General features: G+C 40.6%; 1 protein-coding gene and 1 long non-coding RNA gene across 2 annotated transcripts in view; one reads left to right on the top strand and one right to left on the bottom strand.

Moving 5' to 3' along the window:
* LOC111172705 (uncharacterized) overlaps window positions 1-22,799 on the bottom strand; it is a 162,347-nt gene that overhangs the window by 48,311 nt on the left and 91,237 nt on the right. The gene's annotated exons all lie outside the window — the stretch shown is intronic.
* Window positions 19,550-22,799, top strand: part of ACMSD (aminocarboxymuconate semialdehyde decarboxylase) — a 62,591-nt gene continuing 59,341 nt past the window's right edge. Inside the window, exon 1 of the mRNA XM_022569594.2 lies at window positions 19,550-19,606. Within this exon, the coding sequence (XP_022425302.1) occupies window positions 19,550-19,606 (57 nt within the window). The remainder of the gene's footprint in view (window positions 19,607-22,799) is intronic.

The following is a 22,799-nucleotide window of genomic DNA, read 5'->3' as shown; positions in this document are numbered from 1 at the left end:
AATCCATTTTGAGTTTATTTTTGTGTATGGTGTTAGGGAGTGTTCTAATTTCATTCTTTTACATGTAGCTGTCCAGTTTTCCCAGCACCAATTACTATTATTATTTTTAATAAATTTATTTATTTATTTATTTTTGGCTGTGTTGGGTCTTCACTGCTGCGCACAGGCTTTCTCTAGTTGCGGTGAGTGGGGGCTACTCTTCATTGTGGTGCACGGGATTCTCACTGTGGTAGCTTTTCTTGTTGCAGAGCACAGGCTCTAGGTGTGCGGGCTTCAGTAGTTGCAGCACGTTGGTTTCAGTAGTTGTGGCTCCCGGGCTCTAGAGCGGAAGCTCAGTAGTTGTGGCGCATGGGCTTAGTTGCTCTGTGGCATGTGGGATCTTCCCATACCAGGGATCGAACCCGTGTCCCTTGCATTGGCAGGCAGATTCTTAACCACCGCACCACCAGGGAAGCCCCCATCACCACTTATTGAAGAGACTGTCTTTTCTCTATTGTATATCCTTCCCTCCTTTGTCATAGATTAGTTGACCACAGGTACGTGGGTTTATCTATGGGCTTTCTACCTTGTTCCATTGATCTATATTTCTGTTTTTGTGCCAGTACCATATTGTTTTCATTACTGTAGCTTTGTAGTATAGTCTGAAGTCAAGTAGTCTGATTCCTCCAGCTCCGCTTTTTTCCCTCAAGACTGCTTTGGCTATTCGGGTTCTTTTGTGTCTCCATATATATTTTAAGATGTTTTGTTTTAGTTCTGTAAAAAGTGACATTGGTAATTTGACAGGGATTGCACCGAATCTGTAGATTGCTTTGGGTATTATAGTCATTTTCACAATACTGATTCTTCCAATCCAAGAACATGATATATCTCTCCATCTGCTGGTATCAGTGACTTAACAGTTTTCTGCATACAGGTCTTTTGTTTCCCTAGGTAGGTTTATTCCTAGGTATTTTATTCTTTTTGTTGCAATGGTAAATGCGAGTGTTTCCTTAATTTTTCTTTCAGATTTTTCATCATTACTGTATAGGAATGCAAGAGATTTCTGTGCATTAATTTTGTATCCTGCAACTTTACCAAATTCATTGATCAACTCTAGTAGTTTTCTGGTGGCATCTTTAGGATTCTCTATGTATAGTATCATGTCATCTGCAAACAGTGACAGCTTTACTTCTTCATTTCCAATTTGTATTCCTTTCATTTCCTTTTCTTCTCTGATTGCTGTGGCTAGGACTTCCAAAACTATGTTGAATAATAGTGGTGAGAGTGGACATCCTTGTCTTCTTCCTGATCTTAGAGGAAATGCTTTCAGTTTTTCACCATTGAGAATGATGTTTGCTGTGGGTTTGTCATATATGGCCATTATTATGTTGAGGTAGGTTCCCTCTGTGCCCATTTTCTGGAGAGTTTTTATCATATATGGGTGTTGAATTTCGTCAAAACTTTTTTTTTCTGCATCTATTAAGATGATCATATGGATTTTAGTCCTCAGTTTGTTAATATGGTGTATCACATTGATTGATTTGTGTATATTGAAGAATCCTTGCATCCCTGGGATAAATCCCACTTGATCATGGTGTATGATCCTTTTAATGTGTTGTTGGATTCTGTTTGCTAGTATTTTCTTGAGGATTTTTGCATCTATATTCATCAGTGATATTGGTCTGCAATTTTCTTTTTTTGTAGTATCTTTGTCTGGTTTTGGTATCAGGGTGATGGTGGCCTCATAGAATGAGTTTGGGAGTGTTCCTTTCTCTGCAACTTTTGGAAGAGTTTTAAAAGCATAGGTGTTAGGTCTTCTCTAAATTTTTGATAGAATTCACCTGTGAAGCCATTTGGTCCTGGGCTTTTTTTGTTGCAAGATTTTTAATCACAGTTTCAATTTCATTACGTGTGATTGGTCTGTTCATATTTTCTATTTCTTCCTGGTTCAGTCTTTGAAGGTTATACCTTTCTAAGAATTTGTCCATTTCTTCCAGGTTGTCCATTTTATTGACATAGAGTTGCTTGTAGTAGTCTCTTGGGATACTTTGTATTTCTGCAGTGTCTGTTATAACGTCTCCTTTTTCATTTCTAATTTTATTCATTTGAGTCCTCTCCCTCTATTTCTTGATGAGTCCGGCTAATGGTTTATCAACTTTATCTTCTCAAAGAACCAGCTTTTAGTTTTATTGATGTTTGCTATTGTTTTCTTTGTTTCTATTTCATTTATTTCTCCTCTGATCTTTATGGTTTCTTTCCTTCTGCTAACTTTGGGTTTTGTTTGTTCTTCTTTCACTACTTCCTTTAGGTGTAAGGTTAGATTGTTTATTTGAGATTTTTCTTGTTTTTCAGGTAGGCTTGTATTGCTGTAAACTCCTCTCTTAGAACTGCTTTTGCTGCATCCCATAGGTTTTGGATCGTCGTGTTTTCATTGTCATTTGTCAATAGGTATTTTTTGATTTCCTCTTTCATTTCTTTAGTGATCTCTTGGTTATTTAGTAACGTACTGTTTAGCCTCCATGTGTTTGTGTATTTTACGTTATTTTCCCTGTAATTGATTTCTAATCTCATAGCATTGTGGTCCGAAAAGATGCTTTATATGATTTCAATTTTCTTAAATTTACTGAAGTTTGATTTGTGACCCAAGATGTGATCTATCCTGGAGAATGTTCCATGCGCACTTGAGAAGAAAGTGTAATCTGCTGTTTTTGGGTGGAATGTCCTTTAAATATCAATTAAATCTATCTGGTCTATTGTGTCATTTAAAGCTTCTGTTTATTTATATTCATTTTGGATGATGTGTCCATTGGTGTAAGTGAGGTGTTAAAAGTCCCCCACTATGATTGTGTTACTGTCGATTTCCTCTTTTATAGCTGTTAGCAGTTGCCTTATGTACTGAGGTGTTCCTATGTTGGGGGCATATATATATACTTCTAATTGTTATACCTTCTTCTTGGATTGATGCCTTGATCATTATGTAGTGTCCTTCCTTGTCTCTTGTAACATTCTTTGTTTTAAAGTCTATTTTATCTGATATGAGTATTGCTACTCCAGCTTTCTTTTGATTTCCATTTGCATGGAATATTTTTTTCCATCCCCTCACTTTCAGTCTGTATGTTTCCCTAGGTCTGAAGTGGGTCTCTTGTAGACAGCATATATATGGGTCTTGTTTTTGTATCCATTCAGCAAGCCTGTGTCTTTTGGTTGGAGCATTTAATCCATTCACGTTTAAGGTAATTATCGATATGTATGTTCCTATGACCATTTTCTTAATTGTTTTGGGTTTGTTTTTGTAGGTCCTTTTCTTCTCTTGTGTTACCCACTTAGAGAAGATCCTTTAGCATTTGCTGTAGAGCTGGTTGGGTGGTGCTGAATTCTCTTAGCTTTTGCTTGTCTGTAAAGCTCTTGATTTCGCCATCGAATATGAATGAGATCCTTGCCAGGTAGAGTCATCTTGGTTGTAGCTTCTTCCCTTCATAAGTTTAAGTATATCATGCCACTCCCTTCTGGTTTGTACAGTTTCTGCTGAGAAATCAGCTGTTAACCTTATGGGAGTTCCCTTGTATGTTATTTGTTGTTTTTCCCTTGCTGCTTTCAATAATTTTTCTTTGTCTTTAATTTTTGCCAATTTCATTACTATGTGTCTCGGAGTGTTTCTCCTTGGGTTTATCCTGTATGGGAGTCGCTGCACTGCCCGGACTTGGGTGGCTATTTCCTTTCCCATGTTAGGGAAGTTTCTGACTATAATCTCTTCAAATATTTTCTCTGTTCCTTTCTCTCTCTCTTCTTCTTCTGGGACCCCTGTAATGCGAATGTTGTTGTGTTTAATGTTGTCCCAGAGGTCACTTAGGCTGTCTTCATTTCTTTTCATTCTTTTTTCTTTATTCTGTTCCGCAGCAGTGAATTCCATCATTCTGTCTTCCAGGTCACTTATCCGTTCTTCTGCTTCAGTTATTCTGCTATTGATTCCTTCTAGTGTAGTTTTCATTTCAGTTATTGTATTGTTCATCTCTATTTGTTTGTTCTTTAATTCTCCTAGGTCTTTGTTAAACATTTCTTGCATCTTCTCCATCTTTGCCTCCATTCTTTTTCTGAGGTCCTGGATCATCTTCACTATCATTATTCTCAATTCTTTTTCTGGAAGGTTGCCTATCTCCACTTCTTTTAGTTGTTTTTCTGGGGTTTTATCTTGTTCCTTTATCTGGTGCATAGCCCTCTGCCTTTTCATCTTGTCTGTCTTTCTGTGAATGTGGTTTTTGTTCCACAGGCTGCAGGATTGTAGTTCTTGCTTCTGCTGTCTGCCCTCTGGTGGATGAGGCTATCTACGAGGCTTGTGCAAGTTTCCTGATGGGAGGGACTGGTGGTGGGTAGAGCTGGGTGTTGCTCTGGTGGGCAGAGCTCAGTAAAACTTTAATCCACTTGACTGCTGATGGGTGGGGCTGGGTTCCCTCCCTGTTGGTTGTTTGGCCTGAGGCGACCCAACACTGGAGCCAACCCAGGCTTTTTGGTGGGGCTAATGGCGGACTCTGGGAGGGCTCACACCAAGGAGTACTTCCCAGAACTTCTGCTGCCAGTGTCCTTGTCCTCATGGTGAGACAGAGCCACCCCCCGCCTCTGCAGGAGACTCTCCAACACTAGCAGGTAGGTCTGGTTCAGTCTCCTATGGGGTCACTGCTCCTTCCCTGGGGTCCCGATGCGCACACTACTTTGTGTGTGCCCTCCAAGAGTGGAGTCTTTGTTTCCCCCAGACCTGTAGTCAAATCCCGCTAGCCTTCAAAGTCTGATTCTCTAGGAATTCCTCCTCCCATTGCTGGACCCCCAGGTTCTGAAGCCTGATGTGGGGCTCAGAACGTTCACTCCAGTGGGTGGACTTCTGTGGTATAAGTGTTCTCCAGTTTGTGCGTCACCCACCCAGCAGTTATGGGATTTGATTTTATTGTGATTGCGCCCCTCCTACCATCTCACTGAGGCTTCTCCTTTGTCTTTGGATGTGGGGTATCTTTTTTGGTGAGTTCCAGTGTCTTCCCATAGATGATTTTTCAGCAGTTAGTTGTGATTCCACTGTTCTCGCAAGGGGGAGTGAGAGTACATCCTTCTACTCTGCCATCTTGAAACAATCTCCCTCACTGTTTTTTAAATCTGTAAAATTATACAGTCAAAGCAGTCTCATCAGTGTTTGCTCAATGGAATTATATCGACAGATTCTTTCTTCCTGCCCCAGGCCAAGATCTGAGTCCCGGCCTCTTGATTTCTCCACGTACCCTCCATGTATGTGTCTAACATTTACAGGGTCTGTGGTGAGGATATAAGTGGAGACCTATGTACCACAATTATGAATACTTATGGGTACAAGCCAACCTAAGAAGCTGTCAGGTAGAATCTATTCTATCCAACCTACCTTTACGAATACTCCCTCAGAACCATGTGGAAGGTCAAGTTTGAAGTTAAAATTCTTGGGTGCTTAGAACTTCTGTGCCCGATTGTGATACTGCAGAGAGCTCTGGTCCCCAGTCCATGAACCATTCTCTTTCTTTTCTTACCTCTAGGTCCCCTCATGGCCTCAAACTCCCAGGCCACATGTCCAAGCTCCATTTACACAACTCCAAATAGCCACCCCTTGGCCATATTTTGGGCCTAGGGGCATGCATGCAGTGACACATTCTGGGCTACTCAAGACTGAGGACAAGACCCACCCAGACCCTAGAAGCAGGCTCAGAGCCCTTGGGAATTCCATGGCCATGTCTAAGTGGTGAGAAGGAGGCCTACAGGTGGGCATTGTCCATTCGTCTCCGGGAGTCCTCACCCTGTGGGGAGGTCTGAGGCCAGAGGAGAGGCAGGAGCCAAAGTCCACTAAAGCATGGAGCCCAGAGAAGGGACCCTCTTTCTCAAGCCCAAAAGAACTATTGCCTGCCCCTAGAAGTGTTCACAGAAGCAGTCCTAGGACATGGACAAAATTCAGAACTCAAGCCCAATCAGTCACTTACTGAACAGAAGAGAGCAGTAAGGAGAAAGAATCACAGGGTTCATGGTAAACCCATGTGTTAAACAAGTAAACAGTGGGGGAAAGCAACTAAGTAGACCCCAAATTCCAGCACAGGGGGAATGTTTTGGACATGACTAAGCTCAAATTCAAAAGACGAGCAGTTGAGCAATGATGAAAATTTACCACTTTCTTTTTGTTTGTTAACACTGTCAGAACATTTAAGCCCCCCACACACATTTTTCACCTTAGAAATCATTTACTCCTGGTAGGAAAGTCCATGCCCAAGTTGTTTGGATGCTGTTAAGTAAAAGGAACCGAATGTCCCTCAGGTTCCTAAAGTAATGGGGGTTTGTCCCAAGGTTGTGATGGGTCAGACTATTACCCTAAGTGCATCTCTAAACGTTCCCCCCTCCAACCACCACACACGAGTCCTGCTGGGCCTGCTTATGCTGGTCCCCACCCCTGTATTGCTAAATCAGATTATGGGGATTTTGAAGTGCAGAATTGGGAGAAAAGGAAAAGAAGGAGAAAAACTAGAAATCCAAAGGCTGGGGCTGGGGCAGAATTGGGGCTTTATGTGGGAAAAATGTACTTTAAAATTTTAATTGGGAGTTTGGGATTGACATGTATGCACCGCAATATTTAAAACAGATAACCAACAAGGACCTACTGTATAGCACAGGGAACTCTGTTCAATACTCTGCAATAACCTAAATGGGAAAATAATTTGAAAAAGAATAGATACATGTATATGTATAGCTGAATCACTCTGCTGTACACCTGAAATTAACACATTGTTAATCAACTATGCTCCAATATAAAATGAAAATTTTTAAAAAATTGTAAGATGTTTTATTTTGGTCTATATGTTCACTTCATGGTGTTTGAGACCTACAAGTTGGAGACCCAAATTACCTTGAAATTAATTTAATTGCTGGGACACACTTTGTTGGTGGTGACTTGGTTATGTGATGAGATCCCATGGGAGAAGGCTTTACAAGCTTACAGGTGTATGTGGGAATAAGGATTTGAGAATCTCACAGGGATGTGTGAACACCTATATTAACACATCCATGGTGATCAGAACATAATGCAACACCTTTAGACGTGGTTCAGGATCAAAAGCAGCTTCAACAACTGCCATCAACCATCATATAACTCTGTATATCCATGCCTTGTCTTTACTCTCCCCTGCCACTACCATCCAACCAGCCAGGGTTCTCCTCAATCCCTGGCTCCGGCGGTCTCATGCCCTCTGTGTGCTGGTCTCTTTCTGTGTGTCTTTTTTAGTTCCAGCTGCTGGTTGATCACTAGAGCAGTTTGCAAAGCTTCTAGTTCTCTCTCTTTCTAAACAAGTAAGATTGTGTTTACCTGCTCCACTAGAAGTTATGTGGGGCCATATGATTTTCTTTGGTCAGTGCAATCGAGTAGAAGTGACACATGTCACTTCCAGGGGAAACTTTAAGAGCCCGGGTGTGCTTCACCACGCACTCCCTGTGTCTTCTGCTGTGGTGGCCAGGATGTTCCAGAGTGGCTACTCCATCAGTCTGGGTCTCGGATTGAAGAAGCTGACATTGACATTGGAAGCTGAGCACCCAGACAACCCACAACAAACACTTGGCCCAAACAAGAAATAAACCTTTGTTTCCTTCAACCACTGAGATCCGGGGCTTGTTTGTTACTGCAGCAGAAGCTAACCCAGTAATTCTCAGAGTGTGTTCCCGGAATTAAAATCAGCAGTAACACCTAGAAATTTGTTAGAAATGCAAATTCTTGGGTTCCAGCCCAAACCTACTGAATCAGAAACTCTGAAATGAGGACCAGCAATCTGTGTTTTAATAAGTCCTGAAAATTATTCTAATGCTCACTGAAGTTTGAGCGCCACTGACCTGACCTATTCCAATTGATTCTGCTTCCACTATCAGACATCTGGTGCTCTGTATCCAGAAATAAAATGCACACAGAGAGAAGCTATCTGGTCTAGTTCAATCATCATCACCCTACTGGGCAGAACTCTTGTACCGCAGTACCTCATAGGCCACTGTCCAGACTATAAACTGATTGTCTTGGGCTGTGAGTCTCCCTCAGGTTCAGTCAGCCCTGTCACCAGGGGACATAGTTTGGAGGGGGGCAGAAAGGGTCACTGACACAGAGCATGGCTACACCTCCCTGCATAACCACCAAGAATTGCTCACTCAGCATCAGTCAAAGTTATGGTAGTTCAGAGAGGCTATAGATGCAGTGTAAATGTTCTCCTCAATAAATTATAACAAATATAGAACATAGGACAACAAAATAGAAGACTTCAAAGAAGTTGTGATGGGTTCCACTGACCTGTCTTAACAATCATTTCCCATTCTCTTCTTTCCTGCTTTAGTTTGCCTTCTGCCAACCTCAGCTTCCAGAGCTTTGCAGCTTGAACATTTTAAGGTTTAGCACAGCGTTTCTGAATCTTGGTGCACATTAGAATCACCTGAGGAACTTTTTAAAAATACCAGACCTTTTAATTCTGAATCTGGTTTGGGGATGGGGGAGGGAGGGTGTGTGTATGCCAGATTCAGCAAGTAAAAAATACAGGATGCATAGTTAAATTTGAATTTCAGATAAATAATGAATTTTTAATATAAGTATGCCCCATGCAATATTTGAGAAATACTTATACTAAAAATATTATTCATTGTTTATAAATTCAAATTTAATTAGGCCTCCCTGGACAGGGCAAACAGGGACAAGGGAAGGGTTGCGGGGAGGTACGTCAATATTTTTAACGTTCCCCTAGTGATTACCACTTGGGGGTTAAGACTGAGAGTCTCTAGTCTTTCCCAATCCATCCTCAACCCCACGGGATAAAAGTTATTATTTTCTATCATCAGAGCTCCGAGTAAGCCTAGAGTGGAATTCATTCTTTTCTAAACGCACTTCAGGTGATGGATTTCACATGCATTCATTTCCACTTCTTCCCTCCATAGCACTGTAAAAGCGTGCAATGATTGACAGCCTTAGCATTGTCATTATGAGTGAACAACACATAATCCCTCATTACGTAAATGCCTACCACCTCATTTCCGAATTAGGCATCAATTACGGCAATTGTGAATGAAGAGACTTAGAGAGGAGAGCTGATCTCTGATTCAAAGTCACAGAGAAAAAAATATGAATAAAATTCAAGTGTACCACTAGTTTTTAGGTTGACACTCATAAATCTAATTTAGTGTGAGCCAATCATTTTTCCTGAGTTCCACTAGGCATACGTCTCTATGAATGTAGATTCGTATTAGGTTACTCTGATCTGGCAAAAGCTAATGTAATCAGAAGAGATCCTGAATTGAATCTTAATTCTTGTTTCCTGCAGTTGATTTAAAAACTATTTCAGGGGTCAACTGGAGTAGAATATACATCACTGTGGGATTATTGTCAAATAGGTAAGCTAAATCATGCCTAGGTTATCAGAGTGAGATGACAGCGTCGATAAAACTGCTTAGAAGAATTTCCTGGTGGTCCAGTGGTTAGGACTCACTGCAGGGGGCACGGGTTCAACCCCTGGTCAGGGAACGAAGATCCTGCATGCTGCAAGGCACAGCCAAAAAAAAAAAAAAAACTGCTTAGAGAAGACAAAGCATTGTGATTCATGGTCAAAAATGACATTAGGTATGGTGACTTTTGAGAACACTGACAATCAACACATCATAAATTCCTTTAAACTATATTTTTATAAACATTTCCAATGATGAGATTATTGTAACTTCATTATGAAATATTTTGAAAATACAGAGATTAAAAAAATAATTCAGACTCTCACTACTCTAATAGAACCACTGTGTGCATTTATAGCTGCATTTTCCCCTAGACTAAAAATTCCTTTGTGTGTTTTCAAGTGGTTTTCCATTAAACATTCTTAAAGTCCAACTACACTGTAGCCCTGATGTTGCTGTTCATCACCTAGCAAGCAACTCAAATGCCACTGTAAAGCTGTTCCTTTCTTTCCTTTCTTCCTGTTCTTTTTAAACTTCTAACACTGACTCAGTAGATGACCTCACTTCCCATCTCAGAAAGACCATAGGTATTAGCCCCTGATGGTTGAGGTTTCGTGTGACACATCATGGCCCCTTGTATCACTTCATCTCTCCCTTCACCCTCAAAAAGACAGGTGATCACTCCTCTCCAAAGCTAACCCTCTACCTGTACTCTGGTCTTCATCACTTCCTGTCCCCCCTTAGCTAACCCTCCACCTAAACTTTGGTCTCCACTGCTCCAGGCTTCCTCAGGTGGCTCACATCCATTGATAATATGGCCTATATATCGTGGAATTATCAACCCCAACTTCCACCCAAAAACTTCCCTGCCCATATAATAACACCTGGAATTCCAAGTGGAGCTTGCAAAAATTTCCAGTGTGCCATTGTATAAATGCATGCAAAATGTAAGTTTCTCTACTTTTCAATAATCTCTCTCAACTGTTAATACAAATCCTTATGTCATCAGATGGCAGAAACTTAATCACAGTTATTTCAGGTTTTCCCTTACCCACACATTTTCCTTGAGGTTTTGTCTGAATTCTGGAGGGCTTATGTGTTGACAATAACATGAAAAACAATGACTAACCCTTATATACTGCTTACATTGTGCTAGGCATAATTTTATATGCCTTCCATGTCTTATCTCATTTGATCCTTAAAACAGACCAAGGTAGGTTTTGGGTTGCTTTTGTTTTTGTTTTTGTTTTTTTTTTATGGCCAAGCCCAGGCAGTGAGTTCTTAGTTCCCCAAGCAGGGATTGAACCTGGACCCCGTGAGTGAAAGTGCAGAGTCCTAACCACTGAACCGCCAGGGAATTCCCCCAAGGTAGGTTTTATTATTCCCCTGTTTTACATATGGGGAGATGAGTACATAGAGAATTAAGTAATTTGCTCAGGGAAATAAAGTCCGTAAATTTATGCTATAGTCTGTGCTCTAAACCATTACCCCAGACGCTCCTTACTGTCTTGTGGAGCCCAAGGCATTAGCAGGCAGAGGTGGTTATTACCAAACTGAACTTGGGTCTGCTCACCTGCCATACAGCAAAGCCAATCTACTGACACCGGGTTGTGCTAAAGTAAAGTACAGCATTTACTGCAGGGCACCAAGCAAGGAGAATGGGCAGCTAATGCTCAAAAGACCTGAACTCCCTGATGGCTTTCAGGGAAGAGTTTTTAAAGGCAAAATTAGGGGCAAGAGTTGACTTTCTTCTGATTGGTTGGTGGTGAGGTAACAGCGTGATGTTTAAATCATCAACTTTCTGGTTCCAACCAGTATGGGTTCTATGTGCTTGTGGTCAGCATGTAATCACCATCCACCACTTGGGTGGGGGTCATAGTTCCTGTAGAACAACTCAAGATATACATCAAATTGTTATGTATATCCCTTGAGAAGGAACTAGGACTCGGTTTTATTGATCAACTACTGTTTAATCTATCATTACTTTTCTTGCTTGACTGCCTTACCTTTGTTTCTGCCTTTCCTCACTTCCCTAACTAGTAACTGCTTGAGTCTGCTCTTTGGAACTCAGGGAGGGCCTAGGAAACTAAAGTCTTTTTCTACAAACAAGTAAAAGGGGACACCGAGGGGCTTTTGTAACTGAGAGCAGACCAGAGGGTCCCCTTTTCTTTGATACTCTTCAGTCCTGAGGGGAACAGGGGCAGGATAAGCAGGGGAATAAAGTTTTGGATAGAGAGATTAATCATAAACTCAGCAGGGGAACTCAGTTTCAGTGGTATCTGGTTTGGGTCACTGTCCATGTTGGTGTATATTGAAACATCTTCCTTCCATCATCAACACAGACAGGTGCCTGCTGACTCATCCCTCACCCCAAGGCCCCCTCACGACTGGCGTGCCTACCTACCATAATGGAAAAAATATTTTAAAAAAGAATGTGTATATAATTATATACACATATATAAAACTGAATCACTTTGTTGTACAGCAGAAATTAACACAACATTGTAAATCAACTATACTTCAATTTGAAAAAACCCTAAAAATCCAAGAGCTGGCTTCTGTTTTTACCCTTGAACACCTAATTTTCCAAATATAAAAAGTGCCAGAGACTTCACAGAAATACTGGGAATGACACCTGTTGCTGCATGATATTGAATAAAAGCTGAAACCCTTCCCATAACAATTCCACATGAGGCTTAGAGAGAAATGTTCCAGAAAAATACATTTTATCCACCTATTCATATTTGCTAATTCGTATTTGCTAATTGATGAATTAGTTCATCAAATATTTATGAAACATTTATAGTTTTAAGGAATTAGTTCACGTGATTGTGGAGGCTGGCAAATCCAAAATCTGCAAGGTAGGCCAACAGTTTAGAGACCCAGGGAAGAGTTGGTGCTTCAAGTTCAAGTTTGAAGGCCATCCGCTGGTGGAATTTCCTCCTCATCCAGGGCCATCACTCTTTTTATATTAAGGCCTGCAAATGGTTAGAAGTGTCCACCCACATTACAGAGGGTAAGCTGCTTTACTCAAAGACTACTGATTCAAATGTTAATTCCATCCAAAAAAACTTATAAAACTTTTACAGAAACATCTAAAATAGTGTTCAACCAAATATCTGGGCACTGTGGCCAACTTGATACATAAAATTAATCATCACAAGTACCTACTCATTTGCCTTTCACGGGGGTTTTAACAGACAAGACAAACATGGTTCCTGGCCCTATGGTATTTTCTCAAAAATTCATTAATTCAACAGTTCCCCAATGTAGACAAATTCAAACTCAACTGCAGAAGACTAAAACTAGCTCCTCTTCAAATAGCAAGTATTGATAAGGAAGAAAAATAGGTAAAGAGGTCTCTGGGTGCCAAAAGCTAGAGGCTGGATAAAAGATAGCAGAAAGGGATTCTGTTATCTTTGAAGATGAACTTGAAATCATTCACAGCTTTATCAGGGTCATTCCTACTCACTCATTCCTTCAACTAAGCCTTCCAGGAGTGGGTAGTCCCCCTTTACCATTTAGAGATGGGAGTAGTCAGGAGAGGCTTATAGAGGAGTGATGTTTAAGCCCAAAATGTTCAGTGATGGATAGGTGTACATTTGTTAGAAAGAAGAACAGGGAAAGGTCATTTCAGACCTTAGAGGTCAAAGATGCCATAAATAAAGACAAAAAGGGGAATGCATTCCCTTTGGGGAGGAATAAAGCGTTCCGTGTGGCCAGGGCACAGAGCACAGGGACAGAAGAGGTAGAAAAGGACATACGGGGCCTTGTTTACCATGCATGCTTGTACTTAGCAGTGAGAAACCATGAAAAGCATTAAGCTGGAAGGCCAAGTGTCCTGCGGATGGATTACAGTGGGCCAAGACTGGAGTCAGAGACCATTAGTGGGCGAGTAAACAATCCTGGAGAGACATGATGAGGGCCTAAAAGTGAGACTACAGAGGAGGGAACTGGGTTGGGAGACGCAATCAGGTTAGAATAAAAAAAAACCTGATGCTTTAATGATTGTGAGGAAGGGAAGGAGAGGCAGAGAGGGAGAAGTTTGGTTTGGATAGAGTGTCATTCACTGATAGAGAAAACACAAGAAGAGCAGCAGGTACTGGAGGAAAGAAGAATTCCAATTTGGAATGGGAGGCTCCAGGAGACGTCCTTTCTACCCATGGAGCTGCCTACCTTCAAGTGGATCACAGGCCTGGACAAGAAGAAACACAATCATGGTGACCACTGCAGAGGGGATGTCCCAACCACACAGTCCTGCATCACATAAACCCAGGGTTCTTATATAATCCACCATCAGGCTTCCTGCCAGTCTGCGTATGGCGGACTAAGAAATAACTGGATTATGTGTCATCATCTAATTCATTGCTGATAGTTTTATATTATTCAAGTTAATACGTAGAACAGCTCTATGAAATCAGTTCTATTATCATCCCTATTTTACAGAGAGACTAAGTAACTCTCCCAATGCCATCCGACTAATGATCAGTAGAGTCAGGAGCTGAACCTTGGTATTTGAGCTGATTCCTAGCCGTCAGCTTGGGGCCAGGAGAAAGGAGCTACTCAGACTTGGTCTAAACCATATTTTATTTTTATACAACTACTGAATAATTTAAAGATCTTTTGCCTTTTTCCACAAAGAAATGCCAGTATAAAGCTCATCTGATTTATAACTCATTTTCTTAAATGTGGAGATGAGATCTTATACAATTTTCCTTTTTGCTGTCACTTTCCTTAGTGTTATGGTAGGAACTGAAAGAGTATTATCTTTTGCACATGAGGACCCTGTGACCTTCTGCACATTTAGCCAAAAAGTTTGCCTGTCTTTATAAGCAGAAGTAAGAGCATTGTTCTCTTCTTCTGTTACACGTACACTGAAGACGCAGGACTCATTGGATATAGTTGCATGTGCAACATTTTAAATCTCCTACTTTCCTTTCAATGCTGCTTGGTGAAGGTAGTCTTTCTGCTTCTTCTGGATGAAAACCTAGACAGTCTCCATGACATTTCCACTCCCTTCTAGGTAGTAAAACTTCCTAAAGTCACTTTAAATTGCAAACCCATCCATAGGTAAAAAAGTGAAAATGTCTAGTACAATATAATAATAATCTCTTCAATTCTCATTGAAAGGTACGATTTCTCTTCCTAAAGGTGGGCACATGGTCCTTTCTTCTCCTTCCCCAACTGGCATTTCTGCTTCTCCTTAAGACTGATCTCTTTGATTGGCAGAGTCGAAGCAAGGAGAGAGATTAAATGTTAGGGTTATAGGCAAATTGTTACCTGACCGACCATGTAGTAAAATGGCTTACAGCTCTGTGGGCAGGCTGGGGCTTAAAAGGATCTCTTTCTCTTGTGGAATGGTTTTGGCATTCTCTGGTGGTTCCCTAGCACTGGGGCCCTCCTCTGGAGCTCCCTGCAGATAATTTTTATTTGACTGACCTATCAATAATTGAGAGACCTATGTTGAAAGATTTGTCAAATATGTATGTGTGTGTGTGCATTTTACATTTTGAGGCCATTAGTTATACCAATTTAGAATTACTATGGCTTTTTAATCAGTTGAACCTTTTATTATTATATAGTGGTCCTCTTTTGCTCTAATAATGCTCTTTGTTTTATAGTCTCTTTTATTTGAATTACCCTGTTTACGATAAACAGCTATCATAGCCTTCCTTTGGTTAGGATTTGCTTCTTTTAATTCCTCTTACCTTTTTACTTTCAAACTTTCTGTATACTTATAGTTTAAACACATTTCCTATAAACAACACATGGTTGGATGTTGTTATTTCTGCCATTTCATTTTGTGCTATTTGCCTATCTTTTCTATGTTTCTTTTTTCCTTTATTGCCTTCCTCTGAATTGATTTTTTTTGGGGGGGGGGTTTGGTATTTTTTTTTGCTGCATTGGGTCTTCGTTGCTGTGTGCGGGCTTTCTCTAGTTGTGGCAAGTGGGGGCTACTCTTCGTTGTGGTACGTGGGCTTCTCATTGCGGTGGCTTCTCATGCTATGGAGCATGGGCTCTAGGCATGCAGGCTTCAGTAGTTGCAGTGTGTGGGCTCAGTAGTTGCAACGTGCAGGCTCTAGGGCACGCGGGCTTCAGAGTTGTGGTGCACAAGCTCAAGAGTTGTGGCTCGCGGGCTTAGTTGCTCCGGGGCATGTGGGATCTTCCCGGACCAGGGATTGAACCCATGCCCCCTGCATTGGCAGGCGGATTCTTAACCACTGCACCACCAAGGTAGTCCCTGAATTGATTTTTTTTTTTCTTTATTCCATCTTCCACTTAACTGGATTGGAAGTTACATACTCTATATGTAATCTTTTAGTAGTTACTTTGGAAATTTTTACCATGCCTAATTGTGGTAGGCTGAATAATGTCCCTACTCGAAGACCCCCAGAACCTGTGAAAATGCCACCTTACATGGGAAAAAGCACTTTGAAAATGTGATTATATTAAAGCTCCTGGGATGGGGAAATTATCCTGGGTCATCTGGGTGGTCCCATTGTGATTACATGAGTCCTTAGAAGAGGGAGATGGGAGGGTTAGAGTCAAAAAAAGGTGATGTGATGGCAGAAGCAGAGAAAAGGACTATAAGATGCTAACTGCTGGCTTTGAAGATGGAGGATGGGGTCGTGAGCCAAGGATGCACACAGTATCTAGAAGCTAGAAAAGGCAAGGAAACCAATTCTGTTCTAGAGCCTTCTTTAGGAACACTGCCCTGCTGACCCATTTTAGACTTCTGACTTCCAGAACTATAAATGAATAAATTTGTGTTGGCTTAAACCACTAAGACTTGTGACAGCAGCAATTGGAAACCAGTGCAGATTTTGGCCTCTGAAAGTGGGGTGCTACTGTAAGAAACACATAAAAATATGAAAGTGGCTTTGGAATTGGGCAGTGGGCAGAGGTTAGAAGAACTTTGAGGTGCATGATAGAAAAATCCTAGATTTCCTTGAACAGGCAGTCAGTAGAAATACAGATGTTAAAAGATTCTGCCAGTGAAAGCTCAGAGGGAATTAAGGAGCATGGTAGAGAAAGCTTATACTGTCTTAGGGAATACCTAAATCATCATAAATAGATCATTGGTAGAAATATGGATGTTAAAGGCACTAATGGTGAGGGCTCAGAAGGAAATGAGGGACAGTCTAGAAAGTAGAGGAAAGGGGATCCTTGTTATACAGTGATGGAAAACGTAGCTCAATTGTGTGTCCTGCAGTTGTGTGGAAATCAGAGCTTCTAAGTGATGAAATTGGATATTTAGCTGAGGAGATTTCTAAGCAAAATGTTAAAGGTTCATCCTGGCTCTTTCTTGCTGTTTATAGTCAAATGCAAGAGGAAAAAGATCAAAAAACTGGTAAGAGAAAAGGAACCAGGACTTGATGATTTAGGAAATTATCAGCTTATCAAGATTGCAAAAGATGTTAAAATTAGGAGATTCACTGTTAGGAGGGCATGCTTTGGAGAGAAAAACCAAGAATATAGCTGGACAGGGCTTCCCTGGTGGCACATTGGTTAAGAATCCACCTGCCAATGCCGGGGACACGGGTTCGAGCCCTGGTCTGGGAAGATCCCACATGCCGCGGAGCAACTAAGCCCGTGCACCACAACTACTGAGTCTGTGCTTTAGAGCCTGCGAGCCACAACTACTGAAGCCTGCGTGCCACAACTACTGAAGCCTGCGGCGCCTAGAGCCTGTGCTCTGCAACAAGAGAAGGCACAGCAATGAGAAGCCCTTTGTGTGCCGCAACAAAGAGTAGCCCCCACTCACTGCAACTAAAGAAAGCCCGAGCACAGCAACAAAGACCCAGCTCAGACAAAAATAAATAAATAAATTCGTTAAAAAAAAAAAAAAGAATATAGCTGGACAACCTTTTGCTAGTGCGTTAACTCTGTAGAATAGGTATCATCATCATCATCATTATTATTATTAAAAATATTATTTAAATGTACTTATAAGATTACCAGTTTCTTTACTCCCCACTCATTTTACATCTCAGACAATTTTTTCCTGGGGTCATTTTTGCTCCTTTCTGGAGTATATCATTAGAAATTCCTTAAGTGAGTTCTGTTGGTAGGAAACTCAGTTTTTATCTGAAAATTTCTTTACTTCTTCTTCACTGTTAAAATAAAATTTTACAAGGTATACAGTTCCAGGCTGACTATTAGCTTTTTGAACATATTATTCTATTGTCCTACGGCTACCATCATTGCTGTGAGAAGTTGGCCGTCAGTCTAATTGCTGAGTTTTGAAGGCATTCTCTTTTTCTCTCTAGCAGTTTATAGGATCTTTATTATTGGTGTTCTGTAGTTTCACTGGAAAGTTTCTAGAAAGGGAGTTCTTTTTCTTAATCCTTGTAGATATAGGTTTTGATTCCTAGCTATTATCTCTTGGAATATCTCTCCTCCAACTTCTCTCTCCTCTTTTAGCACTCCAATTAGACTCCTTTTAGACTTTCTTAATCTATCCTTTGTACTTTGTGACACCCTTATATACTCTTATATATGCTCAATCCCCTCCCATCTCCATGCAAGTGTCTCTTCCAATTCATTAATGAAGGAGTCTCAACTTCATACAAGCCTATGGTATGATCTCCCACTTCCCTCTAGGATATTAATTTTCAAAGCTCCAGGGTTCTGAATCCACATTACCTGGGTTCAAATTCTGGCTTATTTACTCACACACTCACTATTGTGTGACTATGGACAAGTTACCTAACTTCTCTGCGCTTCAGTTTCCTCTCCTATCAAATGGATATTGGTAATAGTTCCTCTTATAGGAATGTTATCAAGAATAAATGAATTGATTTGAGTAAAATGCTTGGAACAGTGCCTAGCCCATAGAAAGTGCTTTAAAACTGCTTACGCCTACCCTGAGTACTGGCATGTGCCTCCATGTTATTTTAAGGCTCATTTATTTGCTTAAGCTCATTGAACTTTTTACAAAAATGATCTTGAGGATTTCCTATATTTTCTTTCAAGCTGAGCAAGCATTTAAACATATGTTTGTTATAATTTATCCAGAATCTAGTTGAAAAGAATGTTTGTTAAAATGTATCCAGATTCTAGTTGAATAGCCTAGTAGGAAGGCTGTTTTTTTTAAACTACCTAGTCCCTTCATTGTGGAGACTGAGCTGATGGAAGCATTCCAAAGCAGGTTCAAGGTTTTGCCAGGGTCCTTAGGTCCCCTGAACATTTTAAGCTTTCCAGGAATAGGAAAGGACAAACACAGAACAATAAAGGGCTACTTTGCTCCCGGCTCTCTTTGGAAGCATGACCATAAGCCTCCCTTCATGCTCCAGTGGAAGCCCTCCCCAAACTGCTCTGACAACCCTCTACTTCTCCCTACACTTACACTCTGTACAAATACCTATAACAATGTACGTATCATTTTATCTCTCACTCAACCTTACATTCTCAGCACACAGTAGTTCTCAATAAAAGTTTGTCAAATGCATGAATGAACAAATGAAAGAAAAGGCAATGGAGGAAATAACATATACCAAGTATGGGTTCTTTCTATGATTTAAAAGTCAAGATGAAACTTCCTCCACACGTTTCAACATGCTAGATTTTCATGAACAAGCCAATTGCTAAGTATTGTTTAAAGACCTAGAGGTAACTACCATACAAAAAGCAAAAAGCATTACAATTGGTTTCTTCTGGGGAATGAAACCAAGAATAAGAACAGATGAGTCAGGGATCTATTATTTTCTTTAAAAGTCTTCTGATATTTGATTTTTAACTATGTATATCTTGATAAAAATTAAAATATTCAAAAACAAAGATTAGTCCATTTTTGACCTGCTGTAACTCAAAAGCAGTCTGCAGTACATTTGACCTCATGGGGTTTAGTACAGTTTTGTTTTTTTTTTAATTTTGTGCCCGGAGTCCTGATTACCAAAGAGTTGTTGACCCAAAGCCAAGTGGACAGATAAACAGAACTGTGGACTTTAAGAAGGCAGCTCCAATGGATCTACACCGGCTAAGCAGGCATACTGAGTGGTGCCTGAAGGCAGCTGTTAAGGACGAAGTAAATCAATTAACTGCATTGTTTTCATGAAGACCTCTTCATATCAAAACTTCTTTCTTTACATGCAGCTCCTCTGATCCCGTGGAGATGAAAATTGACATCCACAGTCATATTCTACCAAAAGAATGGCCAGATCTAAAGAAGGTAATGGTGATTAATTTGCTGAATTATTTCTAGAACTTCTCCAACATTTCTCAATGCCTCTACTATAGAATGATGTCTTCTTTTGGGAGTTAGATGTTAAGTTTCTCTGCTTTAGGAGTGATTTTAAGTTATTTGGTAGTTATTAAGTTATTCTGATTCCCTAGTTTTTTTAATGACTTCATATTTATTTTGAAAGAACGTTGATAAAAAGAAGTAAGTGTTCTCTCAAAATCCCTTTTCCCCTCAAATGAAGCACTCTTTAAAACTTCTGGACAATGTAAGTCAAGCAGGTTTACTTCCATTTAAGTCACATATTCAGCTTCTGGGGAGATAGGTGACAATTACAGTTTCAAGTAAGAGACTATTAAAAAACAGAATGTGATAGGTTCTCATTACTTCTAAAACATATCTCCTTTCTAAAATGTTTCAAATAAGTTTCAGAAGCACCAAATGATAGCTCTGTGGAATTTTTTTTAGTCTATTTTAAGACACTGTCTGAAACCATTCCTTTTTGATGTTCTTTAAGCTGTAAATCCTTGTTATGAAGTACAGAGTAGGAACATCAAAAAAAAAAACCTAGAGGAAATGACATGAAACGTTTGCACAATGAATGTCTCTCAAGACTCTTCTCTGTGTTTCTCAAAAGATTGTCATTAAGAACTTTTTTCTTTTTTTTTTTTTTTTTTGCGGTCCGCGGGCCTCTCACTGCTGTGGCCTCTCCCGCTGCGGAGCACAGGCTCCGGACGCGCAGGCTCAGCGGCCATGGCCCACGGGCCCAGCCGCTGTGCGGCATGTGGGATCCTCCCGGACCGGGGCACGAACCCGTGTCCCCTGCATCAGCAGGCAGACCCCCAACCACTGCGCCACCAGGGAAGCCCTCATTAAGAACTTTTAAATGAACACTAAAACAGGAAGGTGGGGAAAATGAAAGAAATTTAAAGTTGGTTTGAGTTTTGTTCGGGCTAAGTATCAGATTTTACCTAATCTTCAGCCTTCTCTAGTACTTATACACTACTCAAAGTGTTTCATCTTTTCTATCCCAAGTGAGGAAAAATGAATGAACCCAAACTCTAATTAAAATGTGGTTCACTGTTTCATTGTGTAGGTAGATGAAATGATTTTCTTCTCATATTTGTCTCCTGGAAGAATGGTCATCTTAAGTGTTTCTTTGTCCACTGGCATTTTAGGTAAGATGGACAGTGGACATTGTAGATCAGAAAATACAAGTGAGGCTAAACCATCTTTGAAGGGTTTTCCTATTATAGTTCATGGTAAGAACTAACCCTATCAAACTAACCCCTCCAAAAGGAGCCTAAGTGCCTACATGGGAACTTGCTGCTCTGAATGCTGTCATCCTCATCATATTTTATTAAAGTGTAGACACCACTTCACAATGTTAGTGATGAATACCCAAAACATTCTACCTAGCATCCTGTGCCATAACCCTACCTCCCAAGCCTGCCTCCACTTTGAGCTGAGAACTGGTCACCAAGAGCTGACAATTTCTAGCCGTCCCACCTAATGCAGGGCCCTGAAGGCATTGTTAAAACTGCTCCAAAAAACAAAAAACAAAACTGCTCCGGAAGCTCAGGGATGCAGAGCATGGGGAGGCTATAGCCACAGCTGTGTGCCCTGGAGATGCCCCATGCACAAGTTCTGCTGGCTCTTTATGTTATGCCTTCTTATCTTCTAGTTATGCCTTCCTATCTTCTAGTTATGCCCTCCTATCTTCTAGTTATGCCTCCCTATCTTCTAGTTATGCCTTCCTATCTTCTAGTTATGCCTTCCTATCTTCTAGCTATGCCTTCCTATCTTCTAGTTATGCCCTCCTATCTTCTAGTTATGCCCTCCTATCTTCTAATTATTCCTGAAAAGAGGGGAGGGGCATTTTGTACCCATAAACCAGGCTTTTATCAAGCAGTCTCACACCCTGCAAGCAGATAACTGATATACTTTTTAAAAAAAATTCTATTGAAGTATAGTTGATTTACAATGCTGTGTTAATTTCTTCTGTACAGCAAAGTGACTCAGTTATATGTATATAACTGAGTATATATACATATAATATATATATATTCTTTCTCATGTTCTTTTCCATTATGGTTTGTCACAGGATACTGAATATAGTTCCTTGTGCCATACAGTAGGACCTTGCTTAACCACCCTATATATAATAGTTTGCCTCTGCTAATCCCATACTCCCAATCCTTCCCTTCCCTGCCTCTCCTCCCCCTTGGCAACCACAAGCCTCTTCTCTATGTCTGTGAGTCTGTTTCTGTTTCGATAACTGATATACTTGATGATTATGATGATGCTGATGGTGGTAATAACAATCATAATACTCTTACACTTCCAGAGAGCAATATATACATGTAATTTGATTCACATAAAATCTTGTGACTTTCAGATAGGATTTCTATCATTAGCCCTGCTGGACAAAGGTGGCCCCTGAGCCTCAGAAACGAGCCTAGAATCCCAAAGCTTCGTGGGGCTATGGTGGCCCCTCCATAGCTCTACACCCACACCTACCTTCCAAGAGCTACCCAGGAGCACATCATGGGGGGGATGTCCCTGCTTCCCTCTGCTAGACACCAGCCCGCTCCCCAACTCTCCACACTCATGTAAACCCACTGAGGGCTTCCTCACAACAGGTCAAGCAATGTGATCTGCTATGCGCTGGAAGTTTCCGTTGGACTGCAGGCAAGTCAGTGATGAAACAATGTGCAGAAAACAGTTTGTGTTTTCAAACTGGGAGGAGGGAGATAAATAAAAATACATCTAAATGGTGCTGGGTTCCTTCTCTCTCTCTCTCTTTCCTTATTTCCAGTCTATATGATCAGAGTATTAAAGTGACATTAGTGGACAGCAGACAGTCCTTGGTGTTCACAGAGTTCAATACTTCTAGCAGAATTTCCTTTGTCTTCAAATCGTTTCTTGGGAGGTAAAATATTATTTCAAAACATCAATCTCCGATCTTCTCTCACCATTTTCTCAAACTTCCCAATAAAAAAAAATGAGAAGAATAAGCCAGTCCTAGTTTTATTTTGGAAGATGAAGCCCCTTTGGAAGAACAGATATCTCTTTTCAAACCTGCCTTTTCTTGTTAAATATTAATAGACACACTTCAAAATCCTTGACCTCCTTAGGCAGTGAAGAAATAGAAAAGCAGAATCAACACTCCTGGGTTGGTGAT

Source organism: Delphinapterus leucas, chromosome 8, assembly GCF_059928025.1.
Source record: "Delphinapterus leucas isolate spDelLeu-1000000601 "Yukka" chromosome 8, BTC_Dleu_Yukka2, whole genome shotgun sequence".
Classification (NCBI taxonomy): Eukaryota; Metazoa; Chordata; class Mammalia; order Artiodactyla; family Monodontidae; genus Delphinapterus; species Delphinapterus leucas.
The sequence above is the reverse complement of the archived record's forward strand: the minus strand, read 5'-3'. Positions and strand labels throughout refer to the sequence as shown.